Source organism: Castor canadensis, chromosome 7, assembly GCF_047511655.1.
Source record: "Castor canadensis chromosome 7, mCasCan1.hap1v2, whole genome shotgun sequence".
Taxonomy (NCBI): domain Eukaryota; kingdom Metazoa; phylum Chordata; class Mammalia; order Rodentia; family Castoridae; genus Castor; species Castor canadensis.
Genome location: NC_133392.1, coordinates 7,844,478 through 7,872,136, shown reverse-complemented (window position 1 = coordinate 7,872,136; position 27,659 = coordinate 7,844,478). Strand labels below are relative to the sequence as shown.

General features: G+C 54.5%; 1 protein-coding gene across 5 annotated transcripts in view; it reads left to right on the top strand.

The window, feature by feature from the left end:
- Lhpp (phospholysine phosphohistidine inorganic pyrophosphate phosphatase) overlaps positions 1 to 27,659 on the top strand; it is a 113,701-nt gene that overhangs the window by 45,533 nt on the left and 40,509 nt on the right. Inside the window, exon 7 of one of the 5 annotated variants that reach the window (XM_020157863.2) lies at positions 865 to 25,819. The exons of the other annotated variants lie outside the window; for them this stretch is intronic. Within the exon in view, the coding sequence (XP_020013452.1) occupies positions 865 to 898 (34 nt within the window). The 3' untranslated portion in view covers positions 899 to 25,819. Of the gene's footprint in view, positions 1 to 864; positions 25,820 to 27,659 lie in introns of those variants that run through there. 5 annotated transcript variants of the gene reach the window in all.

Genomic DNA, 27,659 nt, shown 5'->3' with positions numbered 1-27,659 from the left:
TCAGTGGTTAGGCAGAGGGACTTTTGAGGCAGGCTCTGGGTTTTGAAAGAGATGTGAATAGCATGAAGTGCAGAGGGAAATAGATGAAGGCTCTGTCTGGCTCAGGTGCTGTCTGCCAGGGAGTCAGGCTGAATTTATCCACACTCCTGGCAGTGTGCTCAAAGCCTGTGCTGTGGCAGAAGTTACAGTTGGATGGTCTCAGCCTCTCTGGCCACCCTCCTTCTTCTTTTGCCTCTGCCTTCTCCAGTCCATGAGAGACAGAAAAACTAGATCCAACCGATAGGGATGTTTTGGGACGGCCTCATCTGAAGAAGCTGTGTGTTCTATTGCTGGGTTGGAAGTCTACCTGGTTCTGAGCTGGTCTCTGCAGACACTTGCTGGGTATTGGGCACTTGTGGGCACGTGGAGCTGCCCTCTGGCGACCAGGCTCTGACTTGCTTGGCCAATGACAGTGTCTTAGACATCAGAGCATTGTCTTGCTTATTCTAGATGGATTCGATTGTGGCCATTCGGGGGAGTGCAGAGTTGTGGGTGCTGGAGAGACTTGGCTAACACATGCTTACCCAGGGGGATGAGGGTTGAGGGGAGGGGAGGTCAGGTACGTTTGTCCTGAACCATCAGCTTAGGCAAGATCAGAATCCGTTAGAGCCCTGGCTCTCACCCTGAGGTCTCTCTGGGGTGCAGGGACCCAAGGGACCTGTGAGTTTGGGGCCATACCTGAACATGAATCGAGCGAGGATGTCACAGTGCCCTTGGGGCCACAGGATCAGGAAGCTCAATTCCTTCTGAGATCCTCCCAGGTTAGATCCCCCAGAAGGCCCAACATACCTGAAGTATGGACCTTCTTTCTTTCCTCAAAAAAAGGGTCTCCTGGCTCCTCTGCTTATGTCTGGCCTAATGGAGCAAAGAAGACCCGCTCAGAATCAGCAAAGACATTCTCCTGAAGAGGCCTCCCTGGGCCTGTCTTAGTCCATGTGAGCTGTGATAACAGAAAACCTGTGCTGGAACATTTACACAGAGGAGCAGATACTCTCGCAGTTCTGAAGACCGGAAAGTCCCAAGATTAAGGTGCAGGTTTAGTGCCCGGTTCCAAGGTCATCTTGGACGCACTTTTGCTACATCTCCCAGCGATGCCATGAGTCTCCTCAAAGGCCCGCCTTCCAACACTGCTGCACTGAAGATTAAGTTTCTAAGACCTGGATTTGGGGAGACTCATTGAGACCACAGCAGGCCCCCAGGTCCCCCAAAGTTGCAGAGCTTGGGTTGCTACTCCCAGGCTAGGGTCTCATCACTGAGCAGTGGGTCTTGGGGCCCTTTAGTTGGTGTGTGGCATCTGTTGCTCTGTTGCATGGCACTGCTCAGTGTCCATCTCTTTGAAAACACAGAGGTGGGGCTTAGCAGACGGTAAAGCTGAGAACTGTAAGATTTTATGCCCAGGGCTGCTTCTGGTTTGTTATGTGAAGGGGAGAGGAAGCACATTGCCTTTCTTGATTAAATGTGTCCTCAGTTTGGCCACCCTAAGCCAGGTGTCCCTGTGTACTGAGAATACTCTGGTCTTAACTCCAGGCTCAGGCATACCTCCAGGCTGCCGAGTCTCTGAGGAAGGTCCCCCATACAGTAGGGAGGCCCACAAGTGGAGAGGTGGGTATGTGGAAGGCTGTGCCCACCCTGTGCCACCAAGGGTTGGCCTTTTTCAGAGTCCAGTCATTGAGAGAAAAAGTGTGAGGGGGATTGGGGGTGGAGCTCAGTGGTGGAGCACTTGTTTAACATGCAGGAGGCCCTGGGTTTGACCCCCCAAGCACAAAACCAGCAAACCAACAAAAAGCTGTAAGTGATGCTCACCTGATGGCATTTGCTCTTAGAGAGAAATTCCATCCACAGTTTGCATAATTGCTTCCAGTCTGCCGTCTTTGTATAGACAAACCCACTGCTGATATTTTGGGTTTTACCAAAATGGGATTGTTTTATTTTGCAGCTTGCTTTTTTCTTGAACACTGTTTTATGGCCTGACCGTAAAACACGACTTTGACATGCTGTGTGTAAATACTTCGTTTAGTGCCTGGCTTTAGCAGGCCTTCAGTAGTGGCCAATGATGACTGTGAAGCTGCTGGTGTGACTCCCATACTGTCACCTTGCCCAGGTTGGAGAGGACGGGGCTTGGCCTGTCTGGATTTGCTTGTAAGGTTGCAGCTCTGCCTTTGTCAGCCTGCAGGATGGAGGGACAAGAGCCTGCCTTAGCTCTGCAAGGTGAGGCCTGAGTCTCCCAGGGACTTAGCATACATGTGAACACACGTGTGGTAAAGGGATGGGAGAGCTCTTTAGAGCCATGCTGTCACATGTGGTAGCCATGAGCTGCAGGTGGCAGGGAGTGCTTGACATGAAGCTGGTCCAAATTGGAACATGCTGGAAGGGTGAGCTGCGGGCTGGTTTCAGAGACTGAGTGGGGCAGCAGATCGTCACCCAGCTCAGTGGTCATTTTCTATGTTGCCTGCAGGTTGAAAAGCTGGTATTTTGTGTTAATTTCACTGTTTATTGTACTTTCTGTTGCTATGGCTACTAGGAAATGGGAGCTTGCCTCTGCACTGGCATGGGGGGCATCCCTGCACTACCCCCCTCTTCCTGCAGATGGCACTCTCGGTGCACAGACGCACCCTGATACTCGGGTCTGGTGCTGCCCAGGCTGGTGGCTGAAGGCCTGGTGATCCATGTCCGTGGTGGAGCCTTGCTGTGCTGGGTGCTGTGTTGGTGCTGTGAATCCAGAGGCAGCACAGCATTGTGCATCACCTTGTGATATGTGGCCAGCCTGGGACAGAGCCCCTTCCCTCTGCGGAAATGCTACTGTCCAGCCTCCTGGTGAGCACCCAGCTTGTCCTTCCCAGGATTGTCCCCCCAGCTTCCTCCCCTCTGGATGAGCAGCACTAGGTATGGAAGTCAGCATGGCCCCTGTCTACAGCAGATGTGAGCCTCCCTCTCTCCTACCACCTGTGGCAGGGAATGTGTCCTGTCTGTGACCTAGGTTCTTACCCCTGTGCTGGGCCTTTCCTCTGAGTGGCCCTGAGTGGCCTCACAGTAGCCAAAGGGCACTGAATGGGCCACTGAGCATAGGAAGGCCTCCCTGGCCCTGTCCTCTGTTGGTGACCACTTGGAACAGTTAGGGGGAGGGTGGTCTTGTCATGGGCACAAGTGGCAGAGAGCTGTGTGGTGACCCACACTTACACGTAGTGTGGAACTGGAACAGAACATAGAGGCGAGCTCTAATCTGCTGAGCTGGGCCAGGCTGGGGTTTCCGCACCAGTAGTTTTGCACGTGTGTGTACAATTTTGTTTCTGAAGCAGCTTGTTAGTGGTCTGAGGGACCAAGGTGCCAGTGGGGATAGTGTGGTCTAGGTATACGTGGTGACTGTGAAGTCTTCCTATCACCGTCAACGTGTTCATGCCCCTCTCTGCTTCCTGCTTTTATCACAACGTGGCCCAAAGAGGAGTGAAGCCCCTGATCTGGGAGAAGCACAGAGTGGCCCAAGCTTGGAGAGCAAGTTTCACAGGGCCTGCCCCACAGGGAGACTGTCACCTGGCTATGGTTATATCCCCTTTGGAGCTGGGAGAGGCTCCCAGGCAGATGGTGTGCACATCTCACCCCACCCAGCAGGGCTGCCCTGGAGCCATGGACAGAGAAACACAAAGCTATCTTCATGCCTGCTCTGTTTGGAAGTCCAGCCCAGCCAAGGTGTGGCTCTACCTGGCTGGCAGGTAAGGGCTGGGTGTTCTCCCCACCTGCCCTGTCCCTAGCATGTCTGGCACACAGGACATGCTGGCAGACCTGGTGCCTGAGGCCAGGTAGCCAGATGGCTGCTCCTCCAGACTCGCTGGTGCAAATCCCTGTGGCCCCAGCGAGTTCCACAGACCCATGGGAGCTGGCTGCCCTTTCAGGTGAGCCAGATGAGCCCTGCCCAAGGCCAACTGGCAAGGGTTCAGAGGAACTGCCCCTCCCCCGGGTGGGTGCTTGGCCACTCTTTCCTCACTGGGAACACCCCACCCTGTGGTCAGATCTGCCACAAAAGCCACAGTAGCTGCTTGGCCCAGCCTTGTCTCAGGGCCAGGCGGCTCCAGTTTGAACAGTTGGGACTTGTCTGGGAGGACCACCGCCCGCCACTCCCAGGGCCCTGTTGTCCTTCCCTTCCTCCTTCCCAGGGCTAGGCCTCATCTTCCCAGGCAAGTACAAGGAAGGGATGGACTGCCTGTTCCATGCTCTCTGTGCCCAGTGTGCCAGACTTCTTCCCCCTTTATATCCCTACCCATCCCCTTCTTCAGTGGACCTGCCAGAAATGGGCAATGTCACCCCTCATGCTGTCCTGTCATTTTAATCCCCAGTCTACACTGCACCCCACTGCCAGCATCTGTTTCTTTTTCTTTTTTTGATGGGACTGGGGTTTGAACTCAGAGCTTTGGGCTTGCAAAGCAAGCACTCTATTACTTGAGCCACACCACCAGCCCAGCACAAATCAAAGCTTTCACCGCGTGCTCCCCCCACCCTCCCACAGTTGGTGTGCATAATCCACCCACGCAGTGTTCACATCGGCTCTTTCCTTGCCGTGTACTCAAGGCAGGAAGATGCTTTAATGAGCCTGGAATGTTCTCTGTCCTCTGACTCCAGAGGGAAAGTGTGCTGACCAGGATGCGGGAGTCCTACAGGGTCCTTCTGCCCCAGATTCAGCTGCACCCTTTGCACCTGAACTCAGGGGGCCTGGGAGCTGGGGAGGCTCTCCACCAGGCAGAGCACTGCTCCGATTCCAGCTGCCTGCACAGGCTGCCTAATTGCAGTGGGGCATCTGATACCAGGACAGAGCCAGAGTAGGCAGGAGCGAGATTGCCCCAAGCTGGGCTGCTGCACTGCAGGACAGCTGCTGCCGAAACTTCACCCTTGACAGGGTCTGTGCGGCCGCAGCAACCATCTTTACTGTTTTCCTTAGGAAGAGGCTCTGGTTTAAAACAGCAGATGTCAAGTGTTTCTTTAGTGCCACTTGGAATTTGCAGGAAGTAAGTGAACCTGGGTGCTAATTTTTCAGCTCTCCCTTCTGTAACAGTGAGCAGCTACCTAGAGCTCTCCAGGTGTGGGGACAGCCAGGTCAGAAGGCCCAGGAATCAGTGTCTGTCCATCCCTGGCCCTGTGTCCCTGCAGGGCTCAACAGGCCCTTCTGTCCTCCTGTATAGACCTGAGCCGGGGCTGCTGGAGAGTGATCCTGACCCAGGTGCCCAGTGGCTTCTACTGGGGCTGCAACGAGTGCAGCCAGGACTAGCTGCCACCTGTGCAGGTATACGGAGGAGGAGTCGTGCTGGGCCAGGGGCTCACCCCCACATCTCTCAGCTCCAAGCTTGGCTGCCAGCATGGCAGTGGCAGCGGGAACAAACCTGTAGTAACTCCAAGCTCAGTCCTGCTGGGGATAGAGATCCTGGCTGCAGGAGTGTGGGTGAGCACTTCCAGGTTCAGGGAGGACACTCTGCTTGCCCAGTGAGAGGGACACACCCAGATTCAAGCCTGTCTTTTCTTTTTGTCTCTTTCTGTAAAGCTTTGTTGAGAAATGATTCACAGACTGTACAGTTCTGTGGTTTTTCACTTATCTAAGGTGGTGCAGCTGTCACCACCATCCATTTTGTAACCTTTCATCACCCAGTGGTAACCCTGGACCCTTGCACCACATCATCTCCAAAGCCTCCCTGCTCCCAGCCCTCAGCAGTCACTAATCTACTTCCCTTAAACTTAAAAAAGGTTTTATTTTGGCAAAACTATATAAAATAAAATTTGCCATTAAAATTGTGATGTGAATAAAATCTAAGTACATAGTTTAATAAATAATAAAACAGACACCCCACCCCACCCCCGGTCAAAAACCAGGACACTGCCAGTCCCCAGAAGACCCTGTCCCTGGCCAGCTCCCAGTCCTCGTGATCACAGCCCCTCCTTGGTCCCAGTCATTTCTGGGATGCTTTGTGACCTCCCACTGCTGGTGTCACTCAGCAGTGGAGCTGGGCTGGCCTGTGTGGACTCAGGTCTATATTGCATCACAAGGACCATCTGCTTGTAGTGACCATCTTGGTGCTCTCGATGGTGTGACCACACCTCTGCCCATCCCTCAGAGAGGACATTTGAGAGGGTTCCAGCTAGGCTATTCTGCATAGGCTGCCAGGATCCTTCAGGTCAGTGTCCTGGACACGTGGGACCTTCTAGGACAGACCTCATAGAAGGCACCCCTGGGTCACTGGGGGTGGGGGTTATAGATGTTCACTCGACAAGATAACACACCTACCGCAGTGGGTGGGTCCCTGTCACTCTGTGTCCTAGTCACTTAGCTGTTCCGGCAGGGGACCCTGCTCTTCCCATCTCGTGATCCTAAGGAGTCTTGAGTTTTGTCAACACCTGGCAGTTCAGGCCTCCCAGACCCTTTCCTTGTGAGAGAAAGAGAGGGACAAAGGCCTTGGGGAGAGCCTTGGGTGGATAGGATGTGACTGGTTAGTGGGACCCATGGGTGCAACATGTGAAGGTGGCACAGGGCAGAAGCCCAGCCTTGTCTGGGTGAGGCAAAGTCAGCTACATGCTCTCTGATTGACTGGTGGGGTGGGAGACAGAATTAAGACAGTGGTACTTTCTGGTACCTGACCTCATTGTCAAGCTTGGTCTCTAGCCAAGGCTGCTTTTTGTCCAGATCAAGAAGGGAAAGTTTCCATATTTGTGAACCATAGGGTTGTATTCTGTGCCCTATGAAGATACCTGGGGGGCTTCGGGCTACTGGACTCTGACTGACCAGGGGTCTCAGGGGGAGTCCAGGAGGTGGCTGTGGAGAGGGCTAGGGGTCAGCCCAGAAGGGAAGACCACAAAGGGAGCCTCCCAACCCAGGAACTGGAGGCTCTGGAGTGGTGAGATGGGGCCTGTGGAAGGGTCAGCAGGGCCCTTTGATCATATTGGCCCTGATGGGACAGTCTAGGAGTCACTCAACAAACATTCAAGAGTGTGCCATTTACTCTTCTTACCCTCCAGACACCTCGGAGGGGAATATTCAACAACAAGCTGGCAAGGAGGGGATGCCTTACAGGGGGCGTCCCACTTGTAAGGGTCCTGTGGCCTGTACAGTTACTGTCACCTGTGACCTCAGCTACTGTAGACCACACAGCCTGAGGAGGTTGCTGCCCGTCCTGTCCCCACTTACAGACATGGCTGTGGCACCTCGGAGAGGTGGAATAACTTGCCCAGGCCACACCTCCCATCAGAGTCAGAATCAGGATTCTAACCCAGCTCTGCCTGACCAAAGTACCCTGAACACTCTCCCAGCACCCCCCACCCCACTAGCAGGAGCTCTGAGCAGGGTCTGCCTCACCAAACAAGAGTGATATGGGGGCTCACAGGCCTGCTCAGGTTCCTGCATCTCCCCACTTTGTCCCCTTCACATACACAGGTCTCTGTGCTCAAGCATACAAACGAGCTAGGCTTAGCCAGGGCCTGGCTTTGGGGCTCCTGACTCAAGGCAGGCCCTGGAGTGGGTCGTTTGATCCCACCCAAGGGTCTGTTGGGAGAGGTAACCGGCAGAAGCCTGGAAGTCACGTCGAGGTCGTGTCTGTGGCTGAAGCTGGCTGGACAAAGCCCTGCCTGTTGAAGGGCGGGCAGGCCAGGGCGGCTCTGGTCAGGCTGCAGCATACCATTGAGTATGGAGACACTGCACTAGGACATTGTCACAACTGGCCCCCATCCTGTGCCAGGCTGGCCACCTGTTCCCAACATTCTCTGCCCCAACATGAATCTTGGCCAGTTGGGCTCAGTGAGAGCCACCCTGAACTGGTCGGAGCGTGCCTGCAGGGAGAGTCCCCTGCGGCCTGGGCTCTCACTCACGTCCTCTCTTGCTGCCCATGGGTGAACCTGCCACTTGCTGCCGTGTCATGGCTGTTGGCGCAAGCCCCAGGGCTAGGGACAGGACGCATCTCCAAGGCTGTCCTTGCAGCTGCTGTTGTCTAGCACCCTAGGGAAGATAAGATGGGGTGTGACAGTAGGGAGTGGACTCGGGGGGATGGGTGGATGCCAAAGGCAGAGGGAAGGCTCCCACCACATTCTGGAAGCCATGTGGCTGTGCGTTGTCACAGACCACACAGCTGGGGGGAGCTGAGCAAACACCCTGAGGCCCAAAGAAGGTAAAAACCTCATCCAAGTTTACACAGTTAGCAAGTGGCAGAGCCTCTGGGATGCAGAGCCTCTGGGATGCACACCCATCTCCTTGTGGTCAGGCCCCCATTCCCACAGTACTGGCTTTGGTCCATTTCCGAGGGCGGAGCCTTGTGACCTCTTTCTACTGTTACCATGGCGGAAGCATTCAAACCACAGCAGTGCCCTCTGTCAACAGGAGGAAGCCCAAGCCGATCTTCTTTAAGCTCTCCTGTCCCCATCACAAACATTTACTGAGCAGCTCCTATGGCCAGGGCCTGTTGGGGGCAGGAAAGAGAGTGTGAGCATAGCCAATGTAACCACCCTTGGGTGTTCTTTCTAGGGAGGAGAAGGCCTGAGCAAGGCAGATGGGCCCAGCAGCAGAGTCCCTCCAGAGAACAAAGTTCAAGTCCCTCCCCAGGCCCCGCGGCCTTCCACCTCACCTCTCATCAGTCCTCACCTGTCTCTGTACCACGGGCTTAAGTAGTGGCCTTCCTCACTTGTTGAGAGTGTAAGGACCCTTCATGGCCTTGCTCACCTTCTCTCTGGGCTGCATAGCCTTCCTAGGTGTCCTGAGAATGCTGCTTCTCAGAGCCTAGAAGGGAAACCCCTCCAGCTAGGGCTCAGACTGTCCACCACACTGGGACTTTCCTGGGCAGAGTCAGTCTTCCTCACTGTCCCTGACCTGGCCATGCTCCATGGGCAGCAGAGCTAATGTCCTGACCAACAAGTGATGGGGGTAGCTAGTGGAAGGCCAGATCAGATCTCCAGGGGACAGGGGTCTCAGACCCTCCATGTGTGGCCTCCTACTCAGCTCATACATTCTCCTTGGTGGTACTGGGACTGTTTTGGTATCGGGTGGTATGGGATCTCATCCTCCCAAGGAGCTAGGGATTACAGGCATGACCCACCAGCACCCAGCTTTAAAGCTTTTCTTGAGTGGTGGGAGAAGGATGCGAAACTCAGCTGGTGCAGTAGAAAGCCATAGCTTATAACAGGATGGGGTGGATGGCTTTGTTTCTACTCGCTTCTCTGGGTGTGGCCCCTGTGTCCTCAAGGACTATCTTTCCTTCCCTCCCAGCTGACCATTGGCTGCAGACCCGGGGCTCAGACTTGGCCAGTCTAGAGCACAGAGGCTCCTGGGCACAGCAATGGGCATCTGGTCCAAGCTGGGCCAGGGAGTTGGCCCAGGATTTTCCAGAATACCTAGGAAAGTGACCAGTGAAATATAAGTTGAGAACTACCAACAACCACCTCTGTCACCCCAGGAGAAAGTGCCTGGGGTGAAGCTGACCAGCAGGAAAGCAGAGCCTAGAGATACAGAGAGAAAGAAAAAGACTCCCAGTTATGTCATTTGAACACCTAGATCTGCCTTTACCTGAAGCTGGTCCCGGTTCAGGCCTTTTCTGTAAAGTAGGCTAATAATTTAGTATATTTGTTAGCAATGTAGCAAGGTGCATTGTGGGTACCTTAAAATTGATTCAGTTTCAGAGGCCTTCCCTGTCAGTTAGCCAGGGGGGGTTCTTCCTGATGTATGCCCACTGGGGATGCTCCCAGGGTTCTGTGTCTTTACACACGTGGATGCTGGGGTGCACAAGGCACCATCCCATGCTATAGTTTTGAGAGACAGATGGGGACCCCGTGACGGCTTTCCTCTTCTACTTGGCTCATTTGCTCCATGTCTGGAAAGTGCTGGAAGGAACCTCACTTAACCTCTGAGGAAATGGTGCCCATGAGATGTGTCAGAGCTATCCCCAAATAGAACAGGCTGCCTGGGGAAAAGTGAGTCCCCACCCCTAGAGATGACCCCAGAGGCTCCTCCTAACTGGGGAAGACAAAGGGGTCCTCCCCACCAGAGGCTGGAGCTAAATAAAGGCTCAGTTGAGCAGGCACCAGCTGGCTGCCTGGCTGTTTCTGTCCCTCTAGTCCCTATGACATCCCTGGGAGGCTGGTCCTGTTTCCTAATGATAGGTGGGGAAGTGGAGTCTCAAAGGTGATGTTGAGTCACTGTGACATCAGTGTGCCACCTCCAATTTGTGGACGCGGTCGTTGAAACCTACAGAGGCAGGGACGTTGATGCTGGGCAGTTCTGGCTGGGCCTGTCATCGGGCCTCTGACCCCACCACTCTGCCACCTACCTCTCTGGGTCCTGGACTGTCAGCATAGAAGCTGACACACAGTGGTTAGGAGCACGGTTGGAGACATTAGTGGTGGTTTATGTGCACACAGAGAAACCTGAGGGGAGGTTCTAAGTGTCTGGGTGACTGTGACTCTGTCCCATGTCCTCTGAGCCCTTCCCACTGTGTTATGATGCTACTGTAAGAACAGCACAGTTTCATGGTATATTTGGCTTGCCCCTGGGTGTGTGGGTCTGGAGCTTCTTTTTCAAGAAGGAAAACCAACCAGAAGACTAGGCATACTACCCAGCCCAAGCCCACCAGAGCACCCAGGTGTGGCTTGATACCAGTGCCCTTCTGGAGCCTCCCTCTCACACACAAGAGCAGAACATTGGCCTCCCTGTAGTGGAAACTTCCACTCAGCCACAGCTTGGCTAGCTGTAACCTAATGGCCAATGTGGCAGGGGCCCCTGCCCTGGTGTCACTGGCTCATTCTGGTCCCTGTAGACAAATAGAGGAGCCCTTGCACCTCTGTGGGGGTCACTCCAGAAGGTCAGGGTGGCTCTCATCTCTGTGCTGGGGACTCAGTGTTTCTCCTGGGCCTATGAAAGGAAGAATGGGGGTGGTCAGCTGCACTCTGTCCCCAGAGCTGGGTGGGGAAGTGGCCCCATTTCATCCCACACGCAGGTCTCACACACTAGCTTACGCACACACCCCTGGCCCATGAGAGGACAAGATCCCAGCTGCCCCAGTGGGAATTTAGCAACAGGCCACAAGACCTTTGGACTTGCAGACAGCAGCCTCAGTGTGCCCATCTGAGTGGAGGGTCCTTGGCAGTGCAGGCCTGAGTGGGCCCCAGCTGGAGAGAGGTGGTCTCGGGAGGCAGATTCAGGCTCACCTGGCTGAAGGGCCCACGCTGCGTGGACAAGTCCCTGCGAGGCCAGTGCAAGCCTACCTACCTGCCCAGCCAAGCTGTCAGAGGAAACCTGTGATGCCAGGGAGGGTGCTGGGCAGGGGTCAGCATCCAAGAGTCATCCGCCTTCTGCCCGATCCCCCTCCACAGGTCCCCATTATCCCTTTCCCGCTAGAGACTTTCTGAATCTCTAGGGTCATGTTTCGTTTTCCTCTTCCTCATGCTGCCTCCTGCTCACGCCACTGGAGGGCGCTGTGCACCAGGTTCAGGGAGATGGCTGGCTGCCTGAGCCCTGAAAAGGACACACATGGGCACACAAGGGCACTCACAGGCAGGCCCCTGGGGCACACTCACACATGTTCAGCCAGCCCTCCCGTAAGGGCCTGCCTCCATCTGCACACTCACTCCCATGCACACTCAACTCTTCCTCCTGGGCTGCCTGGTAGGTCTCCCACACCCTGGGCAAGCTAGTAGCTTTGTGAGTCTCCCGGCAAGGCTGGACGTCCAACTCAAGCAGGTGTAGTGGCCGCTGGCAGTCTCACCTCACCAACCCTTCTTTTCTTCTCTAGCTGGCACCTCCTCGGGAGAAGTCTGAGGACTATGGTCTGGGAGGTGAGTGAGGGCGGTGGATCCCTGTACCAGGACAGCCCTCACCCCAGGGTCCCTTCTTGGCCCTGCCCCACCATTTCTTCTAAGCATTTGTTCAAACCGTGCCCACTGCCTTTGTCCCACCCCTTCCTCAGCTGGCCTAAAGCCCTGTTGATGGGATCCCAGAGTTCTCCCAACCAGCGGGGCCCTCAGGGCCTCCTCCAGCTCCATGTGGGAGCCGAGGGGCAAGATGACATCTCGAGGCCATATGCAACACTGGCGTCTACCGCAAACCCATTTCTGTTGTGCCCAAAATATACTTAGCTCCAGGAGGATTGTCTGGTACTCTCTAGAGTTCCCACGGCCTTCTTGTTTTCAAGAAGATTTAAGATTTCCCAAACGGAGAAATAGTCCACAAACCCTGTCCCAAAGACAGACCTCGCTCAGGCTTTTCCGCTTAACCCCAGAACTCTGGAGAGAGGACACAGTGCAGGACCATGCAGCCCCACAGTGGCCTCCTACCTCCTCTGTCCTGTGCCTCTGCCTGGCCTCACCCCAGCTCTCTCCAACTGGCAGCTTTGAAGACACCATGTTTCCTCATGACACCACACCTGTGGGGGCAGCACCGCACAGGAGTGGTGCAGTGTTCTCAGAGAGTCCTGCCAGGTGTCACTGTGCTCAGTGAGGTCAGCATTAGCCGCTCGGTTGAATTGTGACCCCCATCAAGTTACGCTTGCTACATCTTTCGATTAATACATTTTCATAGGGAGATTCTGTAATACCCTCTTCCTCATCCCACTTTCATTGACTAGTCTCAGTGTCCATTGACATTTCTTGTTCAAGTTGATCATTTCTGTGATGGTTATTAAAGAATTCCTTCTCTCCCCCCTGACATTATTATTGGCATTCACCCTTAAGGAGGAGTATTTTGTTTTGTTTTGTTTTTTGCAGTACTGGGATTTGAACTCAGGGCCTACACGTTGAGCCACTCCTCTAGCTCTATTTTTGTGATGGGTTTTTTTGAGATAGGGTCTCAAGAACTATTTGGCCAGGCTGGCTTTGAACCAAGATCCTCTAATCTCAGCCTCCTGAGTAGCTGGGATTGCAGGCGTCAGCCGCTGTGCCTGGTTAAGGAAGAGTATTTTCTTCCCCCATTTGTGTATTTATACCAGTGTGGGATCCATGATTACATGGATTCCTGTGTAATTCATGGGGTTATAATCTGTTGCTGTCATTTTTTTTTTTTTGCCACTTCAATTGTCCCCAGTGCAGCCGCTGGCCCCCCTCTGAGTTGGCCCCCTTTCCTTTTGATACATCCTCACCATTCTTTGCACCTTTCCTTGCTTTCTGATGCAAAAAGATACTTCAGGCTCTTTGTCCTGTCTTTGCCTCAGTCCTGGAACCATTTCTCTAGGGAGCCCTGGTTCTTTCAGTGAAAAAGTGTGCTTCAGAATCAAAGCCCAGCTCTGTTGACTCTGGGTGTCACTATTCTCAGACCCTCCCAGTGACAGGTGGGAAAGACTTGCTTGCATAACACAGTCCTCTGTGGGACTTCCCCAGCACCCGACTGCAGCCCGCACCTGCCCTCCCCACCAGGGAGAACCTGGCTCCGGTTATTCTTTTTCCACTGTCTTATTTGCTCACTCCCCCTGTATGTAGCTGGTCTCTGACCCTGACCCTGCACGTGGAGCTCCTTGGGCTTTGGTCAGCCTGACTGACAGTGCCTTCCCTGCTGGGGGAAACCTCTCAGCTTTCCAGACCAGCTTACCCAGTGTAGGCAGAGAAAGTCTCCTGTTTTCCTGGAAGGAACTAATTCAGCCAGGGTCACCTTGCTGGTAAAGGTGTGGCAGAGTGAGTGATTACCTGTCAAAGGGTGTGTCAAGGTGTCCAGGAAAAGGCATTTGCTGCTGGTGACCAGGTATTCATCTGGGCTGATGCTGCTGTGTGGCAAGGTGTGACCTCTGGAGACGAGAACCCCAGGCTCAACTCCTGGACACCTCACAGTCCCTAACAATGGAGTTGGATGCGGGGGCTGGGGTGAGAGCCGGGAGCCCTTTGCTGCAGAAGAAGTTCCCCCTAGACTCCCATGCAAGAGCCTACAGGGGGCCTGCCACGTTTCTGAATCGATGCAGAGACTTTCCTCCAGGGCTGAATCTTCAGCCTCTGCCAATTTTCTCCTGTATCCAAATTGTACAGGGAGCCCAAGGCATGAAGGGAGTAGTGCTGACCTGTCAGAGGTGTCAGGCAGCTGGGTGGGAGGCCCAGTAAGTCCACCTGTAGGATGCAGTGAGGCTCCAGGTGAGGTGAGTCCACCATGAGCACTGATCACTTCCCTCCTGATTCCTAAACTACCGTGGTCCCGATCCAGGAGAAAGTACTCAGTGTGCAGCCCAGAGTTCTGCTGGGCTGGAGCTGTCCCTGCCTGCCAAGTGTCCCAGAATTGTAAGGCGACGAGTGTCTGGGTCAGGGGTCCTCAGTCTGTGGACCTCCGCACCCCAGTTCTACTCTGTCCTTGGAATTATGGCGGGACTTCTGGTCCTCTACCCCGAATTCATCAACAGCAGCTCTTTTGCCTCTTCTGGGTTTCTAGGAAGACTGCACTGGGCCAGGGTGGAAGGTTCCCCTGCTCAGAAACACTCCCGAGATTTAGGGAGTGCTGATCTGCCCAGTTACAGATGGGGAGGCAGAGGCCAACAGGCCTGTGGGTAAGGGGCTGGCATTGGCCCGAGCCTCCAGGCCCTTCCTGCTGCCAGCCAAGCTGCTGTGGCCCCACCTCACAGTCGAGTGGGCTGGGGCCTGTCCTTTGGCTTATTCCAGAGTGTTCTGCCCAGAGAGATGCAGTTTCTGGATCTGGCAGGATCTGGGCAGTGTGCAGAAGGCGTTCCTTGTTTCGTTCTGGCAGGAGTTAGCCAGCTGGGAGAAGGGGTTAAGCTACTTGGAACCTTCAAGCAAAAAGGAAGTTTCAGTGTTTCCACACGAAACAGTTTAAAATAAGCTCAGCCCCTCCGAGGCCAACCCAGACAGATCTTGCTGGGACCAGACGGAAGCACGTGCATGCCTGGGCTGGGCCTGTGTCCCAGCTCCTGCAGCCTGAGAGAGCCCCCAGGCCCTGCAGGCTATGGGCAGGAGGTGGGCAGCTGTGGGCAGGCTGAGGCTTCAGGCTCCAGGGACACCATGCTGTCTCTGCTGTGTATCTCAGAACCAAAGTAGAAACCTCCTGCGGGGTCTGTGAGCCAGAGGGCTGGGGAGGCTGAGGGGCAGGCAGGGCTGGCGGCTGCAAGGTTAGAGGGAGTGGGAGTCTACTTTGGAAGAGACCCCTGAAGACAGGAAGTCAGGTGGGCCTCCAGTTGGCAGAATACCTTTGGGAACCGTAGCTATTTAAAAGAAACCCTCTGCCAGAGTCCCGGTCCAGGAAGTCTGGGTGATGAGACGATTGGTTGAGCAGTGGCCTCGGTCCATCCTGCTGTAGCTGTGGACGGTCGGTCACTTGTCTGCTAAGGTTGGAGGTGGGCGTGGTCAGAGCCCTGTTAGGGACTGGCACCTGAACTGTGGCTCTTCTGCAGATTGCCAGGTGGCTCAGGCTTCCGGGCCTTTCTAGTAATAAAATAGCCATCTTTTTAGAAGAATCTGGTACTTACAACAAAAGTGCTGGGAGTCATATAAGCACCTTTTCTTCTTTGTGCAAAACAGTTCTTCTGGGTTTTAAATAAAGAGTTTGAGCATTAGAGATAGTAACAACCTGACAGGCCCGGAGTCCAAGTGACTGTCACTTGCACCCTCTACTCAGATCACCCAGACTCAGTTTCCCTGTTTGCCCCTGCCCTTCAGGCTGGCCCCTAGGCCAGAGGCTCCTGATGGCAGCAAAAACTAGGGCTCAGAGGATGGGCAGCAGGCATGCCGGGCCTGGAGTGAGTTGGGCAACAGGGGAGCTGGGAGGCCAGCCTCACAGAAAGCTAGTGGTGATAGTGGAGCCTCCTTGCCCTTCAGCAAACGCCATGAGCCCAAGCTTCGTGACACCTTTCCACTGCCCCCTCGAGGGATACCATCTACAGAGCAGCTGGTTCTGGGAGTCCTCGGGCTGGGAGAGGACAGCCAGCCGGAAGTCTCCTGCTACAGCATTCTCATCCCTCATAACCACACTGTCCCCACTTCACCGGGAAGGAAACTGAGGCCAGAAGCCAAGTGGCCAGATGACATTAGCCAAGAGTTTGGCTTCTACTGGGTGTAAATTAGGGTATAGCCTAAAACCTGCTGGGAGACTTGGGGTACTGCTCAGTGGCAGAGCCCTTGCCTAGCACACATGAGGCCCTAGGTTCAATCAGCTCACCAATTACAAATGTGGATTTGTGCCCTGGACATTTGTGCAGCCACTCAGCCCACAGGCGGGCTCAGGGTACGGTCACTGGAAAAACAGACCATAGGCAGGGCTCAAATGATGGACGAGAGGGCCTCCACAGAAGTCTCCAGCAGGCCTCTGGTTTTGAGACGCTGCCGTTCTGGTTGCCTTGCTCAGAGCTGGCACCCTCTGGCTCTCCATGCAGGGTGCAGAAGGTCACTGGGCACCCTCTGTGTTGGCATCTCTTCTGGAGCCCTTAGGCCTTTCTGGGGCCTTCTCGCCTTGTTGGGATGTCTTGTGTGAGAGAAGAGACTCAATGTCACAGGGCTTCTGGCCTGCACTCTTCCAGCCATCAGGCTTTGAGCCTCAGCTGCACTGTGCTGGTGAAGGGAGATGGTGGCTCCCTCCCCAGTGGGTGTCAGGATAGACCCACCTGCTCTGTGAGCCCTGGAGGAACAGAAGGCCCTAGTGATAATCTTGATGCTTCCCTCTGCCCATTTTACTCAGGAGGGAGGCCCACATAGTTCTGGCCCAGCTGATTGGCTTGCTAACCAGCTCGGCTCCTACTGCACCCACTCATGGCTGGGACATGGCAGAGGAAGGCAGCACTCCCCATGGGGTTTGGCAGCCTCTGTGAGGCCTCAAGGCACTGTATACACTTTTCAAAATGTTGACGTGATTGACTTATTTTTAGTGCCTCCTCATGGGATCAGAGACTAAGGTTGCTACAACAAGGGAAGATGGACTTCACATACAGAGGCTATTCAGGGCCTCTTTCTGGGGGAACTGGGTGATATGAGGAAATGGGGGTTCCCTGAGGTGTACCAGAGGGCCCCCAAGTTTTTCCCATGGCTCATCTGCCATCATGAAACCAAAATTACTCCTCTACCCCAAATTCTCCAGGATGTGGGTCATAAGGCTTAGGGGAGACCATGGAGCTGCTTGCCTGGGTTCATGCCCTAACTAAGTCAACTCAGGCTTCAGTTTCCTTACCTTTAAAATGGGCACATTCCTGCCACCCAGGGCTGGAATGGCACGTCCTATAGAAAGCATTCGTTTGCTAACATGTGGTAAGTGCTCTGTAAGTATTAAGTGACTTTTGCCGTTTTTATTGATGTTCCTGTTGGTATGGTAACTGTGGTTAACAGAAAAGCTTTATTTCCTGGGCTTCCTGGCCTGGCTGACCCTGCAGCATAGCTGTATTCTGTGGCTGTGTGTTCCGTGTCTGGATGGGTGGGTGGATGTGCCTTGTGCTGTCAAGTCTCCAGAGGTGGGGGCGGGGGGCTTAGACCCTGCAGGGGCCTGCAGTTTAGGCGTATGGCCTTGCCCTGCTCCTCTCACCAGGGGATAGCCCAGACCCCAGGAGAGCCACACAAGTTGGGACCCTTTCTACTATAGTCTGGAGTCCCTCCTTCGTTGGCCTCCCTGAGGTGGTTCTCCTGGTGTACTGAGGGCAGTTGCTACACAGAGCATAGATCTTGAGAGCAGCCCCTTCCACAGGCACTGGTGCACCTGTGTTGACACTCAGCCTTGCGCGCCCAGCACTCTGCAGCACTCCCTCCACTTGCCCTTGACTTTGTAGTTACCGTGGATTTTTTGCTGGGGGTCCAGGCTCGTCTCTTGCATCCATCACTCTTGCTGCTTAGCCTCTCTAGTGCCTACTAGGACTGACACCCAGAGCGGGTAGGTCCTAAGATCTCCAGGGCAATGAGTACCTTCTCCAGCAGGCCCCACCTCGAACCTGGGATATGGTCACCAACACCAATAGGCAGGTCTTCCTGAGTCCTGCCTGCAGGTCCAGCCCTCCAGACGTCCCAGGAATGGGAGCGACAGGAGCTCAGACCCAGGTATCCACCAGATTCCAGAGATACAGTGCCTGGAGCTCACCATTCCTTTAGGGTTCATGAAGAGGAAGGAAAAAGTCTCCCTCTATTTGCAGCCAAACAAAAAGGCCTGTGCCCGAGCCTGGGGCACCTGCTGCCCTGCATACTCTATGACTTCCTTGCTCACCCCTGCCCCGTCCCCATCATCCTCCCCTCCCATCCTTGGGGGCTTCTGTGGGCACACCCATCTCCGTTCTCTGTTGGGGTCCAGCTGTGTCCCCGACTCAGGACCAAGGTGGCCTACACGACAGAGTTGCCCTCCAGCTCTCCTGCCTCATGACTCTTTTCACAACTATGATGCAGGGACACTGTGATGAACGTCTGTTGTCCCCAGTGCACTGCGTGTATCCTGGGAGCAAGGGCCGCCTGGGCCTTCCACAGTGCCACCCAGCGCCATCTCAGTGTGTGGGACACAGTGGGTCACCTGTCAAGATACGTGAGAGGTATAGATGTCAGGACAGGGCCTTATCCAGGGGGGTGAGGAGAGAGAAGATCCCTGTGCCAACCTGGAACAAGTCTCGGTCCCCCCAAACACACTCTGCTTTCCTGGGGTCAAGGCCCTAAGCCACATGGCTGCTGCTTCCTGTGTGGTCCTCATGTGGGGTGGACAGGATGCATGCCCTAGAGGGACAGGAAGTCCTGACCAAACTGGGCATTGCTGCCTGTCCTCCAGCTCAGGCGGCCCAAGACCTCATCACCCTACACCAGGTTTGCTCCATCCCAGATTTGTCATTCTAGTGGCTGTGGCAGCTGTGGCACCCAGGAAGGAGATCAGGGAGCCCCACGAGGGCTAAGATTTTGGAGCCTCGGAGCAGGGAGTCCTTCCCCAGGCTCAGCACCCTACTTGAGAAGGAGCATCAGGCTTGCCAGGGCTTCTGCCGTTGGGAATGCCACCACCAGTGATGCTAGGCTGGCTCTGTTCTGCACTTCCACACAGGGTTCTGTGGGGCCTGTCTGGGCTCAGCATAGCAGCCTCAAGAAAAGCCATTTCTGCCTTCAAGATTCCATTAATTCTCTCCCCTCCCCCAGTTTCACATGTCCCATAGTGCCTGCAGGTTTTTCTTTTCAAAGTTAATGTAACTTTTTCTATTTCTAAGAAATGTATGCCCTCTAGAAAATACAGAAAAGCATAAATTAAATAGTCTACAGACCCACCTCCCTGAGGGGACTACTGTTAGCATTTTGTTCTGTCCATTTCTTTCTTTAAAAAGAACACATTAAATACAACCATTTATAAACTATGGTTTTGGAGCTAAAATCATAAAAAGTCACATTCAGCTACGTTCCTGTTCTAGGGATGTGATTGTGCCTTCCCAGAGCCACAGCGCCCTGGCCTCCCAGTCAAGCCCTCTAACAACAGTGGGGTGACGCTTGAGACCCCCTGGGTCCCAGCCTGCCTGGGAATCTAACAGCCCAGCAGAGAGGAGGGTGGGCTGGGCATTCTCCCAGGGCTGACCTGAGAGACAGAAGGCCTGAGCCTGGCATGAGCCTCACCCACCAGAGTCCTCCCACCCGGTGCAAAGTAATGCAGGGCCTCCCCACCTGTGTCTCCTGGGATGGGACAGAAACCCCTTCTCTAGCCAGGAATGGTGGACTGTGCTCCCCAATACGAACATTCATCTGGAGAGAGCTCTGTGCATGAGTCTGTCCCCCACCGGCCCTGAGTGGAAGCACAGCCGGCCCTGGACTTAACCTTTTCCGAGCACACTCCTTGTGCAGTGGCCCGTGGCCAGCACCGTCCATGGGCAACCCCCTTGGTTGCACCATTGCCCAGATGATATGGGGTACATGGTGCACCCATGTACCCCAGCCTGCCATTAACCTCTGGGCTAGGGCTTCAGACCAGGGTGCCCAGGTCAGAAAAGTTTAGTTTTCTGTGGTTGGGATGCTTCCTGTTTTTAAGAGTCTTAACACTTACCAACCATGTGTGGCTTGGTAACCTAGTAAACCCACCTGTGTAAGCAGAGCACAGTTATCCTTCGATCCCCTCAGATGCCCACTGCCTAACAGCTAATAACAGAGACACATTCCCATAAGTGGAAGCAAACCATACATGCTCTTTTTTCTCATGATCAGACTTTTAAAGGGGCTTTTGCTGGGCTGGCATCTGGTGGGCACCAGTCTGAGGGACACTGAGTCTCCACTCTGCAGAAGTTCCCAGTCCCAGGAAGAGAGCTGATACATAAACAGGTGACTTCTGCTTCTGGGCTGGATGGCATGGGGGCTATGTCCCCAGGGTACAGAGCTGGCATGGAAGGTAGAGTCTCACTGGAGAGTTGGCTAGAGGACAAAAGTCAGGGCAAAGGCAAGAGGGGAAGAAGGAGGAGCGTGGTCTTTGTTTTCCCACTGGGGCCCTGGCCGCATGCCCTTGAGGCTGGGGGCCCAGGAAACCCCATGTCAGGGCAGGGGCCAGAAAAGTGCCCATTGCCCACCCCAGCCCTGAGGGGCAGCCTCTTCATCACCACAGTGTGGCTTAGTGCTGGGCCCCATGTCCAGTGCCAGGGTTAGCTGCACTCTCAACCAGCAGGACTCACAGAATGTGCTGACTCCTGGAGGCAGCAGGAAGCAGCTGTCACGCAGAACTCCCTCCATCTTCTTCCCATGGGTGTGGAGCCTTTTTCTCATCTGGACCTTAAGGTGGTTGCTTCAAGAAGGGAGACAGCTGTGCAGGAAGGGCAAAGGGGTAGGAAACTGGGGTGTGATCGTCCAGCTGTGATTTTTCCAGGCCTGCCCTTCAGTAAGCCTCAGACTTGTACATGGGAGACAAGAGTTGAAGTGGGGTCCCATCCAGTTCTGACGACCTCCCCATTAGACGTATTGCGTGAATAACCAAGGATTCATCATCTCAGTGAGTGCCTGAGTTGGAGGGCAGTGTCCAAAAGTGTCAATGGTTGGTGACTTCCTGAGGCTGGCATGGTGGGGCAGGGCCAAGGGTGAGCAGGAGACCAGGGGCAGCTCTCAGCTCCAGGCAGCAACTGGTCTCTGGGGAACCCCCCAGAACTGTGTGCACAGCTCAGGCCTTGTCCTTCAATAAAAGCTGCGTGAGAGGCTGCTGTTGAGTTCTCTGTGGACCAGGAGTCAGTGGGCCAAGCCAGTGGCTCATTTATTTGTACTTTAGCCCTGACCATGGCAGAGGCCAGGAAACTTCCGAGCTGGGCCTCTGAGCCTGTTCCAGTTCACAGTCTGCAGAAGCTGCCGATCTTGTCCTTTCTGAAAGAAGCAACCCCTCTGCCCCACCTGTTTGGGCCCATGTGTGCTGTGGTAACAGAACGCCTGCATCTGGGTAATTTACAGAGAGCAGACATTTGTTTCTCATGGTTCTGGAGGCTGGAAAGTCCATGATCGAGGTGCTGGCATCTGCTGAGGGCCTTCTTGCTGTGTCTTCACCTGGGTGATGGGCGAAAGTGAAAGAACAAGCTAGCCAAAGAACAGCCTTGAGGTCATCACAGTGGGGGGTCTCATCATGGCTTCATTGCCTCCTAAAGGCCCTGCCTCTTAATACTAGCACTGGGGCCACACTCATTCATTCATTCATTGGGGGGGGAACACATTCAAACCCCAGCCTCGCCTTCAGAGCCCACTCCTCCCTAGCCGTCTTCGGGTTGCTGACATCAGGCTGGCCGCTGTGCTCCTGCTAGTGCAGCCACCTTGTTCCCCACCCGCGTCGAGTGTACCCATGGCTCACAGCTCCTCCCTGCAGAATACATACTCCTGTTCTCTATTCTGTTCCCACAAGGTTGGATGGGGTTTGGCCAGGAGTGTGGGCAGAGCTCTGCACAAGCCTTGCTCGTGGCTTACTGCATGGCTGGGCCATGGTGTTCTCTTTGAAGTGGGGAGAATGCCCACTTCCTGGGACTTCCCAGATGGCAGGTGTCATGAGCTGGTACCCCAGGAGGCCTGCGGCCTGAGATCACATGGGAGGTGATCTCAGTGGAGTATGCTGGCCCATGGGGTGTGACATGCATCCACATTAGGCCTTCGCTCGGGGCCCTCAGCAGGAAAAGGGTGTGCAGCCTCAGCCCTGTGGCCCTTGGCCATGAGGACACTCCTATGCCCAGGGGAGGGCAGCTCCCCTAAGGCAGACAAAAGCCAGGTTTGAATGCTATGACTTGACTGTGTCCGCCACTTCTCAGACACCCTTTCCTCATCTGGAGGACCAGGTGTTTGCCTGTGTCTGCTTCCCAGGACATCCCAGGACTGAATGAGACCCAGTCTGTGACCCTGTCAGGCTGCAAAGGCTGCTGTAACTCATCTGATGAGGTCACTGCAGGTCCATCCTTTACCTTGAAGCTCTCTGGGGAGTTTAGGGACCTTCCCAGGCTCCAGGTGAGGCCTGCTTCTCTTCTCCACAGCTCACTACCTGGTCACCATGTGGCATAACTCAGCAGCAGTGCAGGTGGACTGTGGGCCCTGCAACTGTGCCCTGGGTGACCCCTGTGAAGCTCATCACCACAGAGGGTTGAGGCTGCATCTCCAGACAGGAAGTGGCGGGTCTTTGTGGAGGGCAGCGGTAGGGGAGCTCCATCTCAGTAGCATCAGGACTATCCAGGCAATTTATTGAGGTGTTAGTGGCTGGTCTGCCCCAAGTGGCTGGCGGGGGCCAGAACTGCCATCGTGTGAAAGGCCTTGGGGGGGCATGGGGGCATGAGTGAGTGTACATGTGAGTGTGTACTTTCGAGTGTATGGGTTTTAACATTTCTCCTGTGGTTTTCGATTTTCTTACCTTTGTGAAAATCCATACAAAGCACAGGTGTCCTTGGGGCTATAAAAGTTGGTGTGATCTTTCTGCCACAGGTGAGGCAGTGCAGTTCCTGGGGGAGAAAGAGGAGCAGTCTTCGTGTCTTTGGGTCCAGTGTAGAGAGCAGTGTCCTCGGCTGATAGAGCTCTAGGACCAGGTGAAAGGCATGGTGCCAAGCCCTGCCTCAGGGCTGCAATGGGGGAATTGGGACTTGTTGTCCCCAGCCCACTGCAATCTGTGGGAAGGTCACTCACTACCCAAGTGCACAGAGTCCTTGGTTCATGAGGGTGGAGCAGGGGCTCAGGGGCTTTGCGAGCAGAGCCTCTGTCAGTGTGGGGTAGACCACAGGGCCTGGCACTGCCCTCACCTGTGACCACACCTGGCCCTGGGAGACAAGGTGGGAGGGTTATTTAGTGTCCGCTGTGACAGAGCTGTGCTAGCATGGGACATGTCATTTCATGTGGTGGGGTCACCCACACATTTATCAAAGGCCTGTGTGTGGCCCCTGCCAAGCTCTGAGAAATACCCACCAAGGCATGTTTTTAGCTCAATAAAAGGACGGCAAGTGATGTCATTGCACTGTGGCTGAGAATTTACTGGGAGGAGTCCAAAGTTGCCTCAAATCCTTTCCATCTCTGTGCTCACCACGTCCAGCCACTCTGCGCACTGAGTGCCTCCAAGCCAGGTGCCTGCTGCATTCCTCTCGACTGCCGGCCAAGTCCCCACGGCCCCTCTTGTCCAGGCAGGAAGGGTGTACCCAGGTTTCGACCATTCAGATGGTTCTTGTTTCCCTGAGAAAATCCCGAGCTCCTGAGACCCGGCTTGATCGTGCATTCCAGCAGGAGCCACCTTTTCTGTCTCCTGACCCAGCAGCGGTTTTGAGGTCCAAAGTTTGACAACCTGTGGGGGAGGGAGGGGTGTGTGAAGAAACAGAATGTAATGTTAGGTTTAACGAACTCAAAATTAGGTCTGAAAGAACTGAACATACACGTATTCAGACCAAAACATGTACGGGAATGTTCTAGCAGCATTGTTTACAAAGTCCTCAAAGTGGAAACAGCCCAGGTGTCCATCTGCAGATGACTGAACAAGACAGCATGGTCTGTCCACACAATGGAATATTACTCAGCCACAGAAAGGAATGGGCACTGAGACCTGATACAGTGGGTGAACCTTGGAATCGGTGTCCAAGTGAAATAAGCCAGGCACAAAGGGCACATGTGTAGTGTTGTTGTGCTGTGTTGTGTGTACTTTCATCTACATGAAACGTCCAGAGTAAGCAAACACATGCAGACAGGAAGGAACTCACTGTTGCCAGGGGTGGGAGTGACTAGCTATGGATCTGGGGTTTTGGAGGTGATAAAAATCTTCTGAAATTAGGAAGCAGTGATAGTTGCACAGCCTTATGAGTGTAGTAAAAGCCACTGAATTACGTATTTTGAAATGGTCAAAATGGTGAATTTTATGTCATGTGAACTTTAGTTTTAATAAAGTGAATGTTCATCTGAATATGTTTTGGTGACTTGGACGCACTCGTGCCATTGAAGACCAGAAACCAGCGCTATATTAGCTTCTTCCTTGTTTAGCGTGTTAGCCTTTCATGCTCTCATTTGTCACCTCATGATCACAAGATGGCTGCCATACCATGGGTATCATGATCACATTCGAGGCAGTGCCAGTGAGTTCTCCTCCCACACATGTCCCTTTTAAATGCATGTAAGTAAATCTCCCCCTTCCCTACCAAAGTTCCAGTTCTAGAACTGTGTCACATGATCATGCCCAGTGACCAGGGCTTCCAGCCAGACCGTGGAATGGTCACAACTGGCTAGGAATGGGCCCATCCCTTCCTCAAGCAAAATTGGGGTTATAGAAGCCGGGCAGATGGCCTTTCTGCTTCCATGACACCCTCAGTCACCTTGCCTTCAAACAGCAGCCAGGCCAGCCTTCCAGACACTCGCCCTGTGCCCTTCCCTTCCCTGGACCCTTCTGTGGCTGCCTGCTGCCTCCCAACACCAGACATATTTGCTCCACTGTGTGACCAGCTCTGCTAACCCAGCCTCAGCTCCCGCCAGGCCCCCAGAAACCCTGGCCTTGGGTTCCCCTGTGGGCCCTCATCTAGGCTTCGGGCTTTGCGGCCATGTTGACGATGGTGATGGTGGTGTTGGCATTTGGCACAGAGCAGGCACTTCTGCTGGGCTGGGCACTGTGCTGGCATTTTTTACATATCACTCATTTAAAACTTACTGTCCCCATTATAGACAAGGGACCTGGGCACAGGGCAGTTGAGAAGCTGGTGCAGAGCCCATTGGCAGAAGCACAGCAGGGTTCATGCCAGGCAGTCATGCTCGTGGCCTCAGGGCTCCTATAGGTCCATCTTGACAGCAGTGACCCCCATTGCATCTGTTTCCTGAGTTCTTGGCACACGCAGGACTGACGGCTGGGGACATTACCCACGTGCAAAGAACCCAGTGGAGCCAATGTTTCTGCTCATGTCACAGGAAGGGAAGTTGCCATGCTGAGAGATAGGCTGGGCTGCCCAGGAACCAAAGCTACCAGCCGCTCTTCTCCCAAACACCTCAGGTGTCCTTGGCAAGTTGGAGTCCAGGGTGACTCTTCCAAACCAGAGCCTTCCCCAGGCTCCTGGCAACCCTGGGAGTTTCCACTTCTCTGACTGTCCAACCCAGGGCTCCTGCCACTAGACACCCCTAGTCCCCTCTGCCACAGCCCTTCCTCTGTCACCCCTCTCTGTCACCTTTGGTGGAGTCACTGCTCCAGCCTCCATCCTGCCGTTGCCTCCTTAGACACTGAGTGAGGCCCAGAACTCAGCCACATGGGCATTGACAACAGTTCCTGGCTGGTCCCTGGGTTCCATCCTGCCCCCAGTCCATCCTCCCTGACACCCAGAGGAATCTAAAGTGCAGCTTCCCGTCCAGTGGCCCTGCAGGTTTGGGCTGCTGCAGGGTGGAGCTGCGCTCTTGGGCAGCTTGCGTTTGTGCCCTGCCTGCTCCAGCCTTACCTTCAGTATTGCCAGCCCTGGAAGCCCCACACTTGCTGTTTGTCCATGTGCACATTTAGGTCTCTTCATATTGGTTTTAGACACAATATAGCAGAGTTAGGATTTTGTAATTCTACATTCTCGGTTAAGGTTGCACCACAGATAGGCTTCAATTTTACTACGGCCTTTTCATCTTTTCCAAACCTCGTCCTCCTTCTCTTACCCCACTCCCATCCCAGAATAATTTGTGTTGACCATCTGTGCCTCCCTTCCTGCAAACCCGCACCCCACCCACAAGGGAAGGATCTGTTTGGTTTTAAAGTGGGTTTTTCTGCCTCTCTGCACCTTGCTGTCTCACTTCTCGCACCCCCTAGTCACTACCAAGTTCTGGCAAAGTCGCCCACTCACATGCTCAAGCTGTGCTTGGTGCACTGGTCCTCTCGGCTCCCCCAGGTCCTGTGAAGGGACTGCTTTGGTATTTGGTTGTTTTTTTTTTTAACCCCCATTGCAAACAAACAGGGCATGCCTTCAACTTATTTGCATGTTTTAAAACAGCTCCTCATTTCTCCCCGAAATGTTTTGACTTGAGATTCTCTTAGTGATTCTGTCAATTCTATCAACATGCATCTTTGTGGAAGAGAGACAAGTTCTAGAAAAGTCCACAGCTCGTCTTCCCCCATCGTGGAGGTTTGAGCATGAGAAGGGACCAAGCCCCTGTCCTGTCTGTCTCTTGGATGGTTCCCGCTCCTGGCCTCCCTGGGCCTGTGCTGGGGAGGGGAGAAGGCCCTGCGGGGACCTGAGGTCACCCCACCTGCTGTGTGGAGGAGAGCTGGATGCAGTTTAGAAATGATGGCAGGCACAGTTGAGACTGGCTGCTGGGGTGGCCCTGCCTGCAGGATTAAGAGCTGTGCCCAGAGCCGCCCCTTCAGTGAGGACAGCCCAGGAGTCCTTGTCCCTCAAGGAGACTGGGACACTCCACAGTCACTAATTCTGAATCTCACAGCCTGCCAGGCAAAGGCGGCCTCCTCTCCTGACCTGGGGGTGTGTGGCTATCATTAATCCACTGGCGGGGGTGGGATGGGGTGGTTGCATGAAGGGCAGGGGTCCCAGAACACCAGGCTTGTGATGCTCATTCAGCACCTCTCTGACAGCAGGGGTGGACCAGGATGATGGGAGGGCAGTGAGGAGAGGCCCAAGAGGTCAGACCCATGGGGCAGGGGAGAGGAGAAAGGTGTCTGTGGCAGGTAAACAGGCCATGCTAGGTCCTGGGAGTCTCAGTACCTCCTCCGAGAGCTCCTCCCGAGCACGGCCACCAGGAAGCTGGCTCACAGAGGACAAAGTGGACAGCCTGGCCACAAAGCCTCTGATACCCTGCCTGTGCCCTAGCGGTGAGGCCAGGTGAGAGGGGCTGCCCACAGACTGGGTTCCTCACGTCTGTGACAACTCCCCTTCTGGCTGTGTTTTTCTTCCCTGGAGGCCAGGCCAGCCTGCAAGGACTTTGAGCCTCAGCACTCCTGCCCACCAGGCACAGGCACCTCCCTTTGTGCCAGGGATCCTACCTGGGTCCCTGTTTGGGCTCTTATAGCTCTGACTCCCCCACTGTGGGTCCTTACTCAGGATTGCATCCTACACCCTATCACCTGAGCCTCACCTCCCCACCCTGCTGGCCTTGGCCCAGAAGACCCAGTGACTGAGGAGGGAAAGGTGGGAGGAGGAGGGCGATAGGAGCCCTTTCTGCAGCAGGCAGTGTGAGAGGATAGCCCACAGGAGCTGCAGGAAGGTCCTTGTCACACTCCAGTCTTGCTGTTTGTCCACATGGATATTTAGGCTTTTTCACCTCAGTCTTTTAGATACAATAGCAGCAAAGTTGTAGTTTTGTGAGGGGGAAGCTGGCGTCTGGGGAGGCTG